Raw genomic sequence first — 12,459 nt, 5'->3', positions numbered from 1 at the left:
AGTATAATTAATGGATTTGCCTTACCACTCAAAGAAGAGCACAAGATTTTCTTATTGAAGGTGTTACTACCTTTGCACAAAGTGAAATCTCTGAGTGTCTACCATCCCCAGGTAAGGGGCAGTGGGGAACTCTAGGAACACAGCTGTTGGCATTTGATCAGGATTGAATACAAGATAGTGAATCCAGCCTTAACTGAGAGTGCTTTCTTCTTTATACGACACTACTGACTTTGGTAACACACTTCTGGTGATAATTGAAAGAGTAAGGGGATAAAGAGAGATCCCTTTTAAGAAATTCAGAAAAATCTCTGTAATACAGAATTTTTCAGTTAGTTTTAAGCATAGAGAAAGGAGTAACTCTCGGAAAGGAGTCTAGGAAGACTTCTGAGTGGAGTTTTTTGTAGTGTAATCTAAAATTCAGCACCTTTAAGAGAAAAGCCTATATAGGTCCATGGCCAATGAATGGCCTATGAAAACGTTTTTTAAAAAAATAAAGCTGCCTATAATCCCAGCACTTTGGGAGGCTGAGGCGGGCAGATCACCTAAAGTTGGGAGTTCAAGACCAGCCTGACCAACATGGAGAAAACCCGTCTCTACCTCAAATACAAAACAAGCCGGGCGTCGTGGCGCGTGCCTATAATCCCAGCTACTCGGGAGGCTGAGGCAGGAGAATCGCTTGAACCCGGGCAGCGGAGGTTGCAGTGAGCTGAGATCGCGCCATTGTACTCCAGCCTCGGCAGCAAGAGTGAAACTCCGTCTCAAAAATAAGTAAATTAATAAACAAAACTGTGAATTTTTAAAATTGTAGCAGTCTAAGTACAGCTGTACTGAAAAATTGGTCAGTACGTGGTTAGTGGGCTGCATTTACCTAGATTTGATTTTCTTTCACTCTGGCTGCCGTCAGCGTCTTTGTTCACGTTCGGCGGTCACAGGGCCAGGCGCTGAGCAGGCACGCCCCAGCACAGGCGCAGGGCGCACAAGCCTCCTTTCTGCCAGGCCCTACGTTCAGAGCTTGTGGTAGGAGCTAAATGACAAAAGGTATATTCTTTAATTGATTCTTCCTCGGAAATATTTATTTTCTCTGACTGCTCTTAACTGGTAATATCTTTGCATCCAGCCAGATTATCATATTAATTGTTGTACAAAAGAAATAGTTCAGAGATTTAAGATGGAACCAGATTTTAATTTGTTCTTCCCACTGTTAGGTGACTTGTTGATTGTAATCTCCACAAGGACCATAAGAAAATCCCATCATACTGGATTGATTTAGTGGTAGTTAGACTAAGAAGACTGTTTCCTGATTTATTTTTCTTATTTTTATTTTTCAGCTTTCTGATCTATCACCAATTCATGGGCATTAGTGGTAATGCCCTTTAACATGAATGTTGGGCATTGCTCCTGGGGTCCCTCCCTGAAAGTCCCACTCAGAGCCTCCTGTGGGGCCTGCCGGGGGGTGGCACACCCTGGGGGCAGCACCATGATCACACGAGGGCTTTGTCTAGACTGTGGGTCCTTGTCTGCTGTGGGAAGTTGTTTAACCACAATTCTAGAAGAAGTACAGCAGCATTTCTATGCTGAAATGGTAATACTCTTTCTCCTTTTACTTTGTAGCTGGCATACTGTGTAGTGCAGTTTTTAGAAAAGGACAGCACCCTCACGGAACCAGTAAGTACTGTTGCTAGCGCATCTTGTAAGATGTGTGTGTTTCACCAAACGTAAATATTACGACATCTGCTTCACCAAATTGCCGTTGAGACTTTTTCATCTTAAATCGCAGTACTAATAAACAGGCTCATTTCGTTCATAGGTTATAGGTTTTCAAAGTATGGTCATTTTAATTGCAGGTTCCTTTATTACAGTGATTATTTTATGTGATGAGATTGCTGCCTTATCCCTCATCGCACTTTAGTCTTTCAAACGTAAAACACTTGAGCGGTTGTGGCCACTGAATTTTAGTGTGCAGTTCAGTAGTTTCACATCTGCTTGGTTTGACAACATATTGAACTGATTATGATGAGAGGAATTATAATTAGGGTTTGAAATTCTTGTACTGAAGAGGCTTTACCGTCTTGAAAATACTTCCCAAGTTACACTGTAACTGTTTTATGATCATTGAATCACAAGTGAACGTTAGATTACTGCTGTTCTGTGTGTGGATTTGAATTTTTTTTCAGCCTCCATCAGTTTGTCAGAGGATTTGTAATCTTGTTTATTAAAAGTAAAAGGCTGTCATAGCCAGGGTTAACAGACATGTCAGGTGCCAGTTTAAACATTTAAATACATTTTTGAAGCAACTTTATTGAGATATAATTCACATACCATACAATTCACCCATTTAAAGAGTACAATTCAAAAATTTTTGATATGTTACATTTTGAATTTGTTTAAATAATGGTAAAATATGTAAAACATAGAATTTGTCATTTTAGCTGTGTTAAATGTACAATTCACCAGCGTTAATTACATTCATAATGTTGTGCAACATCACCACTATTTCCAAAGCTTTGTCATCGTCCCAAACAGAAATTCTACCCATTAAACAATAACTCCCCGTTCCCCTCCCTCTGGCCCCTGCTGACCTGTAATCTGCTTTATCTCTGAATTTGACTATTCCAGATACTTTATATAAGGAGAATCATAGAATGCTTGTCCATTCACACCTGGCTTATTTCACTCAGCGTAATGTCTTCCAGGGTTCATCCCTGTGTTGCATGTCAGAACTTCATTCCTCATCGTGGTTGAATGCTGTTCTACTGTATGGATAGAACACATTGGGTTTATCTGTTGTTTTTTCAGTGTACACTTGGGTTATTCCCACCTTTCAGCTATTGCGAATAATGCTGCTATTTGTATACTGGTGTACAGATATTTGCTATAGTCCCCATTTTCAATTCCTTTGGATATATATCCAGAAGTGGAATTGCTGAATCATATGGTAATTGTATGTTTAGCTGTGGGACAAACCGTCATACTGTTTCCCACAGCGACTGCCCCGTTTTACATTCCCCGCAGCAATGCACAAAGGCTCCCGTCTCCCCACATCCTCACCAATGCTTGCTGCTGCTGCTGATGCTGCTGCTGTTGTTTTCTTTCTATCTATCTATCTGTCTATCTATTTATTTATTTATTTTGAGGGGAGAGAAAGTGTCACTCTGTCACCCAGGCTGGAGTGCAATGGTGCAATCTTGGCTCACTGCAACCTCTGCCTCTTGGGTTCAAGCGATTCTCCTATCTCAGTCTCCCGAGTAGCTGGGATTACAGGTGCCTGCCCCCACGCCCGGCTAATTGGCATTTTTAATAGAGACAGGGTTTCACCATGTTGGTCAGGCTGATCTCAAACTCCTGACCTCAAGTGATCCGCCCACATCAGCCTCCCAAAGTGCTGGGATAACAGGCGTGAGCCACCGCACCCAACCTATTGTTTTAATTATAGCCAGCCTAGTGGTGTGAAATAGTATCTTGTTGTGGTTTTGATTTGCAGTTCCCTAATGACTGATGATGTTGAGCATCTTTTCAGTGCTTATTGACCAAAATCTGTGTACCTTCTTGGCCTGGGTGTGGTGGCTCACTCTTATAGTCCCAACACTTTGGGAGGCTGAGGCGGGTGAATCACTTGAGCCCAAGAGTTGGAGACCAGCCTGGGCAATATGGCGAAACCCCATCTCTACAAAAAATACAAAAATTAGCCAGGCATGATGGTGTTTGCCTGGGCAACAGAGTGAAACCCTGTCTCCAAAAAAAAAAAAAAAAATTGTTTATCTTCTTTGCAGAAATGTCCATTTAAATCCATTGCCCATTTTTTGAATTGGGTTTGTTTTTTTTTTTTAATTATTTGAGTGTCAAAGTAAGGAATGTTAGGAGCCAATTCACATGTTTGAGTGCTCTTTTAAAAGTCACTGTTAGACTAGAAAAGGTAGATCTTGTCATTCCTCGTCCCTTTCTTTCTTTCACAGTTCTCTTGTGACATTGTAATTTTTATAGTGCAATTGTATGACAAATTCTTAACATTGAATTTCTGAGTAAAACTGGCTTTTGGGCTCTGCTTTCTTCTAAGCTTTTAAATTCTATGTGTAGATTCCCTGCATTTCACCGACAAAATTCAAGAAGAGCTCTTGTCCTGTAACTGCAGAGGTAGCAGGGGCTACAGAGCCGCGAGCTGGGCCCGCCGTGCCCTGCCAGGCCCTCGTGGAGGGTCGCATCCCTGCACGCTCTCCCTCCGCCCCTAGATGCCTCCACCCGAGATTTTGGGGACCTCCCAAGGAAATGTACCAAATCTCATCACACTTCAGCATCAAGCATAGTCAAGGCTTAGGGTGAGGAGGTGTTATTTTTATCCTCCTTAACTGACTGAAGACATGTTTAGGTAGGAAAAAGAAAAATGAACAGTGTTAATAAAACTCATTGGGGATTTTTGTTTAACTGTATTTTCTCCAGTGGTTACATGCCTTAACTCTTCTGCCTATATTTGAGGTCTTCTCCACACTGAAGGGTGCGAGGTTGTATTACTATTATTATTATTATTATTTGGAGACAGGATCTTGCTCTGTCACCCAAGCTGGAGTACAGTGGCGTGATCTCGGCTCACTGCAACCTCCACCTCCCAGGTTCAAGAGATTCTCCTGCCTCAGCCTCCCAAGTAGCTCGGACTACAGGCGCACACCACCAGGCCTGGCTAATTTTCGTAGTTTTAGTAGAGATGGGGTTTCGCCATGCTGGTGAAGCTGGTCTCGAACTCCTGACCTCAGGTGATCCACCCCCTCAGCCTCCCAAAGTGCTGGGATTGCAGGCGTGAGCCACTGCACCTGGCCAAGAGGTGGTATTATTCAGAGTTTTCTAGAGGGACAGAACTAATAAGATAGATTATATATAAAGGAGAGTTTATTAAGGAGTATTAACTCACATGATTACAAGGTCCTACGATAGGCCATCTGCAGGCTGAGGAGCAGGGAAGCCAGGCCTGTTCCACAGCTGAGGAACTTGGAGTCTGATGTTCGAGGGCAGGAAGCATCCGGCACAGCAGAAAGATGTAGGCTGGGAGACTGGGCCAGTCTAGTCTTTTCCCATTCTTCTGCCTGCCTCATATTCTGGCCTCTCTGGCAGCTTAGATGGTGCCCATCCACATTAAGGGTGGGTCTGCCTTTCCCAGCCCACTGACTCAAATGTTAATCTCCTTTTGCATCACCCTCACAGACACACCCAGTGCATCCTTCAATCCAATCAAGTTGGCACTGAGTATTAACTATCACAGAGATTTTACTAGAGAAAGTAATATGTAAAATAAATAAATAAATAAATTTCTCTCTCCCCTCCTCTCCCACGTTTTCCTATTCAAAAAAGAGAGCTGGGCACAGTGGCTCATGCCCCTAATCCCAGCACTTTGGGAGGCCAAGGCAGGAGGAGCCCTTGAGGCCAGGAGTTTGAGACCAGCCTGGGCAACCTCCTCTCTACTGAAAAAATAATAACAATAATTAGCTGGGCATGGTGACACGTACCTGTGGTCCCAGCTACTCAAGAGGCCGAGGTGGAATAGTGGCTTGAGCCCAGGAGGTCAAGGCTGCTGTGAGCTATGAATGCACAAACTGCACTCCATCCTGAGTGACAGAGTAAGACCCTGTTTCAAATAAATAAGTAAATACAAATAGAAGGAAAAGAAAGATATGGAAGGAGAGATTTTTGAAAGTCTGCAGTTTTCTTTCATGAATTTTCTTTGTGCGTATTTCTCATACTCCTGTAGTGGCTGAAGAATTCACCAAATGCCACATTGCATTTACCACAGACAGAGGCTGCTCCCACCTAAGCCGCTGTCCCAGCATCTTTATTCCCCCATCCACTGTCTGTCAGCCTGACCCTAATCCTTCTCCAACGAGGGCTCAGTGAATGATCCCCACCCTATTCTCTCTTCCACCGAAAAGTAACAAAAGCAGAGAATGTTTGTAAATGTTTTTAATTCCCATGAATATAGTAAATAAAGTGAATATCACTTTGCAAGAGTGAGAGCTGTCAATTGCAGTCACATCTAAAAGAGGGCAAGAGACCCGGTGCCGGCTTCAGTTGGGTCCTTCCAGCGTAAATGTTACATGCAGGACTCTGACTTGGCACCAGCACAAAGAAGGTACAAACCTCACCAACCCAGGCCCCAGTGTTCCCACGCAGGGACACTACACTGCTTAGTTTCCTGCTGTACGGATAATGTAATGGTACTGTCCCAGCTTTAGAAAGCAGATTTAATTTCCTACATATTAAGAACATTCAGACTCACATGTCAGTAAATTCTCTCTTTTGAAATGCCTATTTTATGAAAACACAAAAGCCATTTTGTCTTACTTCAGCATTGAAAGCTTGTTAATGATAAGATCAAAGTATAGGCTTTTGTGCAGGTGTGCATCTCTTGGTAGCACATAGGACACCTGGTGTCCACGTCCATCTCACAGGCCTGCACCAAAGGGACTCCTGAAGCCATCAAATGTCCAGGCTCAGGAATGTTTAAAGTCAGATCCACTTGGAAGACTGAGATATGAAGGACATGTGTTGCCCCATTTGTAGTAAATACTGTAATTAGTGTTTTTCATTTGCTGATTGTGTGCAGTGCTCAAAAGCTTTCTGGGCACATGAAGCACTTTCTCTGTTGGAAGAAGAACAGAAGCTCATCAGAGATTTTACAGAAGTAAAACTGTGTTCCGTTTTCACCCACCTGCCTCTTCAGTCTCATCACGTTTTACTCCATGGCGTAGTAGCAGCTCTCCTTTCTCCTTAGTCTACCAGGACAGGAAGGGGGCTCCCCAAGACTCAAGGCTGGGGCCACTGGCTCACCTGCCCTCTGCAGGGAGCGGGCAGTCCTTGGTCTTCCAAAGGAAAACCCAGCAGCACACAGCCATTGTTGCCTCGGATTCGCGTTCCCTGAGCAGACACCCTCCTCCACAGAGCACGCCGCACTGACGCAGCAAAATAGCTGGTACCAATCACAGCTCATTCCAAACGGTGTGAACAGGAAGGCCCGTGTGTGAATCCCATCCCAGAAATGATACCTTTTCCAGAGAAATGGAATAGCTAAATCGGTTGTGTTGTATAGTTCACAAATTAGCATATTTCTTCTAATAAAATTCCATGTGACAAAGGAAGAGAAATAGATGTAGGAAGTGATTTGCATCTGCTATATCCTTAAGAGTGATTCCAGTACACACGGAGTGTGGTAGGAAGACAACGAATATTTATTCAATAGTTTTGAGGTAGGAGAACCATTAAATGATGCATTTTTAGAAATAATTCCTTTTTTGTTTGTTTTTGTTTTTTGTTTTTTTTTTTTTTTGAGACGGAGTCTCGCTCTGTCGCCCAGGCTGGAGTGCAGTGGCGCAATCTCAGCTCACTGCAAGCTCCGCCTCCCGGGTTCACGCCATTCTGGGACTACAGGCGCCCGCCACCTCGCCCGGCTAATTTTTTGCAGTTTTTGTTTAGTAGAGATGGGGTTTCATCGTGTTAGTCAAGATGGTCTCAATCTCTTGACCTCGTGCTCCACCCGCCTCGGCCTCCCAAAGTGCTGGGATGACTGGCGTGAGCCACCGCGCCTGGCCGAAATAAGTCCTTTTAAAGACACTTGTATGGTAGATTTTTATGTCAGACTTCAAAACTAGCAGCACTTCCTTTTTTATTTTTATTTGGCTTTTTTGGGGTTTTTGTTTGTTTGTTAGAGTCTTGGAGTACAGTGGCACAGTCATGGCTCACTGCAGCCTCAACCTCCTGGGCTCAAGCAATCCTCGCACCTTAGCCTCTCGAGTAGCTAGGACCACAGGTGCCCATCACCACACCAGGCTAATTTTTAAATTTTGTGTAGAGACAGGACCTCACCACGGTGCCCAGGCCAGTGTCAGACTCCTGGGCTCAAGCATTCCTCCCACCTCGACCTCCCAAAGTCCTGAGATTACATACATGCATGAGCCACCACCCCAGCCTCATTTCCTTTGTTTCGTAGATTTTGGAGTTTTATAAAGTGTAATACCATAAAAGATTATCTGGGAGCCCAATGCCAAAGCATCAAAACAAAATTTTTCTAAATGGATGTTAAATGTCCACCTTTTTAAAAAATCACTGTAATGATTAAAAGGCTGGCCTGCTAAGCCATGAGTTGGTGTGATCTACTGAGCTGGAAATGACTAGTGAGTGAAAATGACCAGGCGGTCCCAGGGGCCAGCATTTGCGGCAGTTGCACAGCACAAGAGCCATAGAAGCCCCATGATGTTGCTGTGACTGGGCCAAACAGCTGCTCTAACGTGCTGGACTGCACTTGTACTATTTATGTGTGTAAGCTCATACATGTACTTCATATATAAATGCCTGTTTTGGATTGTAGTACTTTTTTAGAACTAAGATGGCTACACTGTAAAAATATTATGAAATCTGCATGGATTCAAATTCAGTATTTTGTACTGGTATGATTGTGGTAAGATGTTTGGAGACTACAGGAACATATAAAGAAAGAAAGGTTGCCCAGTGGAAGTCCTTTCTAGCTGTCTGACTTGGCCAAGGAACATAAAACAGCCACTATCCACAAGCTGGGAAACCACTGCAGTCCGACGGGCTGTGCCTGGCAGAGAGCTGGTGGCACAGACCCTCTGGGTGGTGACAGTCCTAGCTACAGCTGCCACTGCAGCCTGCTCACTGCAGGCCCAGCACTGCTCAAGCTGTTGCATCTGACGCCTACAAGTGTGAGCACAGAGAGCACAGTGCGCCCTGCCCGGGGTCCCACCACAGCACCTGCGGATGCAAGTTAAAAAGGTCAGCTTAGTTCACATCACTATTTTTGACATATTTTAACACAGTTGAAAACACTGTCTATGCATACAAAAGTACGTATGTTTGTATATAAATACATATGGATGGTTGATAAATTTGAGAAAGAAATGGGTTGTGTCCACGTGGCCAGCAGTTTCAGTACCGGCTGCTTCCACACTAAAATGTACATATGAATTGATAATGCTCTGTGTTTTCTCCGTTGATCTTATTCTTTCTAAATTGCCCCAACTGCTATTTTTTTTAAGAATGGACTCTTACTGAAATGGTGTTTGATCAGAGAAAGTGGGTTATATAAATTAAAATTGTATAATTTCTGAAGTATATAAAATTAAGCCAGGCAGGTGGTATGTGCCTGTGGTCCCAGCTACTCAGAGGCTGAAGCAAGAGGATCACTGGAGCCCAGGAGTTCGAATCCAGCCTGGACAACGTGGTGTGACCCGTCTCTGAATAAACTGATTGATCAGATAGTTAGATAACCAGACAGACAGACTGATTTCTCAAATACAGAAGATCGCGTACAGTGACTGAGTCACTGTTCCCTCTGTAAGGAAGACAGCAGCATCTTCCTGTGTTGCCTTGCAGTGGGGCAACCTCAGTGAAAACCCAGACTTCTTCCCCTGCAGGTGTTGGGGCCTCGTGGGCATCAGTCACTCCATGTGTCATTTCTTTTGTAGGTGGTGATGGCGCTTCTCAAATACTGGCCAAAGACTCACAGTCCAAAAGAAGTAATGTTCTTAAATGAATTAGAAGAGATTTTAGATGTCATTGAACCATCAGAATTTGTGAAGATCATGGAGCCCCTCTTCCGGCAGTTGGCCAAATGTGTCTCCAGCCCGCACTTCCAGGTATGTGGGGCTTGGGGAGACCTGATGAAATTGTTCCCGTGTTCATTTGGGAAAGGAAAAGTTCCATGTGTAGCTGGCCATGGTTTGCCTCTCATGCAATTTAAAGGTAAAATCCAAGTTTTTACTTGAATTATACTTCAAATACGATGCTGCAACTATGAATTCTATAGAATACCCTTGAACGTCCTGTCCCCTCTGCTGCAATACTTTTTCTCAATGAGAGCAGTCATCTGGCTTCTCTGGAGCTGTCTCTGTCTTCATGTTCAGTGTGCTTCCAAGTTCATCAAACCTTCCTTTCCACACCTGAGCATCAATGTTGATAGACAACAGGTGGTCAGAGCCTCGGCTCTGAGATGCCCTTGCTGCTGAGGCACTTCATTCCTGACATTGTGTAAATGCGTCTCCCTTTACCTTTCAAAACGGCTGACAGCTCTGGCTTTTGTCACTGCCAGATTCCTGTGCGAGAGGACTACCTTGGTCAGAGCTACTTTCTACTTTCTTTTCCCCATTTCCTTAACCCTTCAAGCCAGCCTCAGCTCATCACCTCTTTGGAAGGCCACCCCCACCCACCTTCCCGGCCTGCCTGCCTCTGTTGGACGTGCTAGCCACCTGTGCTTTTGCATCATTGAGCGGATATTTATTGTGCACTCATCATGAACAAGGTGAAAATAGGCACAAAATGAGCACGACCTCCTGGTGCCCAGGGAGCAGGCCACGCAGTGGAAGACGGTGATCGTGTCACACCACCACCTTACAGCCAAACGTGAAAGGCCAGGTGGCGTGTGCAGCAGGCTCTCGGAAGCACATGAGCAGTTACCTTAGCACAAGTCTAAGCGGTTAGAAAAAGTCCACAAGAGTGAGGGGTCCTCCGAACTGAGCCTTTCAAGATGGTTTTGAAAAGAGGTAATTGAAACCAACAAAACTAAGACAAGAAGGCAAGTGACAGAGGAGTGAGAAGCTCTGGAGCGTGGGCAGCCGTAGTAAAGTGAGGCCAGGCTGAGTCGGGTTAAAGGAGGGAACTGCCGTGGTCTCTTCCATTACAAATATTCAGGTTATTTTCATTTTATAAATTTCAGTGAGTTTTCACATTAGGAACTAAGAAAGGAAAATGATGTTTTGGGTTTTTTGTTTTTTTTGTTTTCCATCAATCCTGGCCTACAGAGAAAATAGTTTTTCAAGACTTGTGTGAGCACTTTGCACAAAGGAGCATGGTTTCCTAGAAACTGTAGAGACCAGCGACACAGAGCCCTGGTCGAAGTACAGGAGACACTGGCAGTCGTGGGAAGTGTCCTGAAAACTTGAACTCCTTCCCTAGATGCAAAGTTAGCTACCGATATAGGTAACATCAGAATTCCGAGAGAAGACAGGGACGAGCGAACTCACAATGTGCTGTTTTACATAAAAGCATGTGACAGGGCAAGGAGGAAGGGAAGTCCAGGTGGGGACAGTAGAGCCAAGGTGGCCATGCAGCTGCCAGGGGCTTGAGTGCCACTCCACATGTCACAGAAGCCTTCACATCCCTGCCAAGAACAGAGCATGAAGGCTGCCAGGGTGGCCTGCCGTGCCTCTGATGAGGGAGTTGAGCTCCAGGACCCCCTCGGACCTTCAGCTGCAGGCCCAGTGCCCCCACTCGCCCTCATCTGTGTCCTCCATGCACGCTTGCACCCATCTTGGCTTCTGCTTCTTAGAGGACCTGATCAGCACAGAGTACATTCCAGAATCTTTTCCAGACACATATACATAAGGCCAACTCATTCTTAATTTTTTTTTTTTTTTTTTTTTAGATGGAGTCTCACTCTGTTGCCCAGGCTGGAGTGCAGTGGCACCATCTCGGCTCACTGCAAGCTCCGCCTCCCAGGTTCAAGTGATTCTCCGCCTCCCAAGTAGCTGGGATTGCAGGTGCCCGCCACCACACCCAGCTAATGTTTGTATTTTTAGTAGAGACGGGGTTTCACAATATTGGCCAGGCCGATCTTGAACTCCCAACCTCGTGATCCACCCACCTCGGCCTCCCAAAGTGCTGAGATTACAGGCGTGAGCTACCGCACCGGCTCATTCTTAACTTTTAGATGTTTTTTTCCCACCCAAAAAAAGTACTGGTCTTAAAAACTGGAAAAAGTTAAAGTTTAAACCATCAAGCATCTTAAGCTTCTATTTTCTAAATCAGGCTTAAAATATTACCCCCACATATATTGGTGGGTGGTGGGTGGGTGGGTGGATGAATGGATGGATGGTTGGTTTTATTTTTTGTTTGTTTGTTTTCTTTTGAGACAAAGTTTTGCTCTTGTTGCCCAAGCTAGAGTGCAATGGCATTATCTCAGCTCACTGCAACCTCCGCCTCCCAGGTTGAAGTGATTCTTTTGACTCAGCCTCCTGAGTAACTGGGACTACAGGTGCCTGCCGCCACACCTGGCTGATTTTTGTATTTTTAGTGGAGACGGGGTTTCACCATGTTGGCCAGGCTGGCCTTGAACTCCTGACCTCTAGTGATCCACCTGCCTCGGCCTCCCAAAGTGCTGGGATTACAGGCATGAGCCACCGCACCTGGCCTAGATGGATGCTTTTTAAATTACAAGGTATTGAACTCTTAGGTAACAACTAGCCCAGGAGCTGTGCTACAATTGTGCCTTGTTTTGAATCCACACCTCACTCTCATGCGTGCCCTCCCCTCCCCCATTACCTGCCTCCCTGCTGTTCTGCAAAGTTCATCCCAGCGCACTGCCTCTGAGGAGTCGGCCCTGATTCCTGAGCCTGGCACAGGCTCACCCGCCATTCTCAGCATCCCACCCATACACACTGCACTGCAACCTCAGGATCTCTAAGCTGT

The 12,459-nt window shown here is 44.9% G+C and overlaps 1 protein-coding gene across 3 annotated transcripts in view; it reads left to right on the top strand.

Moving 5' to 3' along the window:
- Positions 1–12,459, top strand: part of PPP2R5C (protein phosphatase 2, regulatory subunit B', gamma) — a 180,740-nt gene that overhangs the window by 146,252 nt on the left and 22,029 nt on the right. For all 3 annotated transcript variants that reach the window (XM_011991613.1, XM_011991615.1, XM_011991614.1), the window contains 3 exons: positions 3–111; positions 1,612–1,665; positions 9,462–9,632. In XM_011991613.1, the coding sequence (XP_011847003.1) occupies positions 3–111; positions 1,612–1,665; positions 9,462–9,632 (334 nt within the window). The remainder of the gene's footprint in view (positions 1–2; positions 112–1,611; positions 1,666–9,461; positions 9,633–12,459) is intronic.

The sequence above is a fragment of the Mandrillus leucophaeus genome, unplaced genomic scaffold (genome assembly GCF_000951045.1).
Source record: "Mandrillus leucophaeus isolate KB7577 unplaced genomic scaffold, Mleu.le_1.0 Scaffold4, whole genome shotgun sequence".
NCBI classification, from domain to species: domain Eukaryota; kingdom Metazoa; phylum Chordata; class Mammalia; order Primates; family Cercopithecidae; genus Mandrillus; species Mandrillus leucophaeus.
This window is presented reverse-complemented; position numbering and strand designations above follow the sequence as displayed.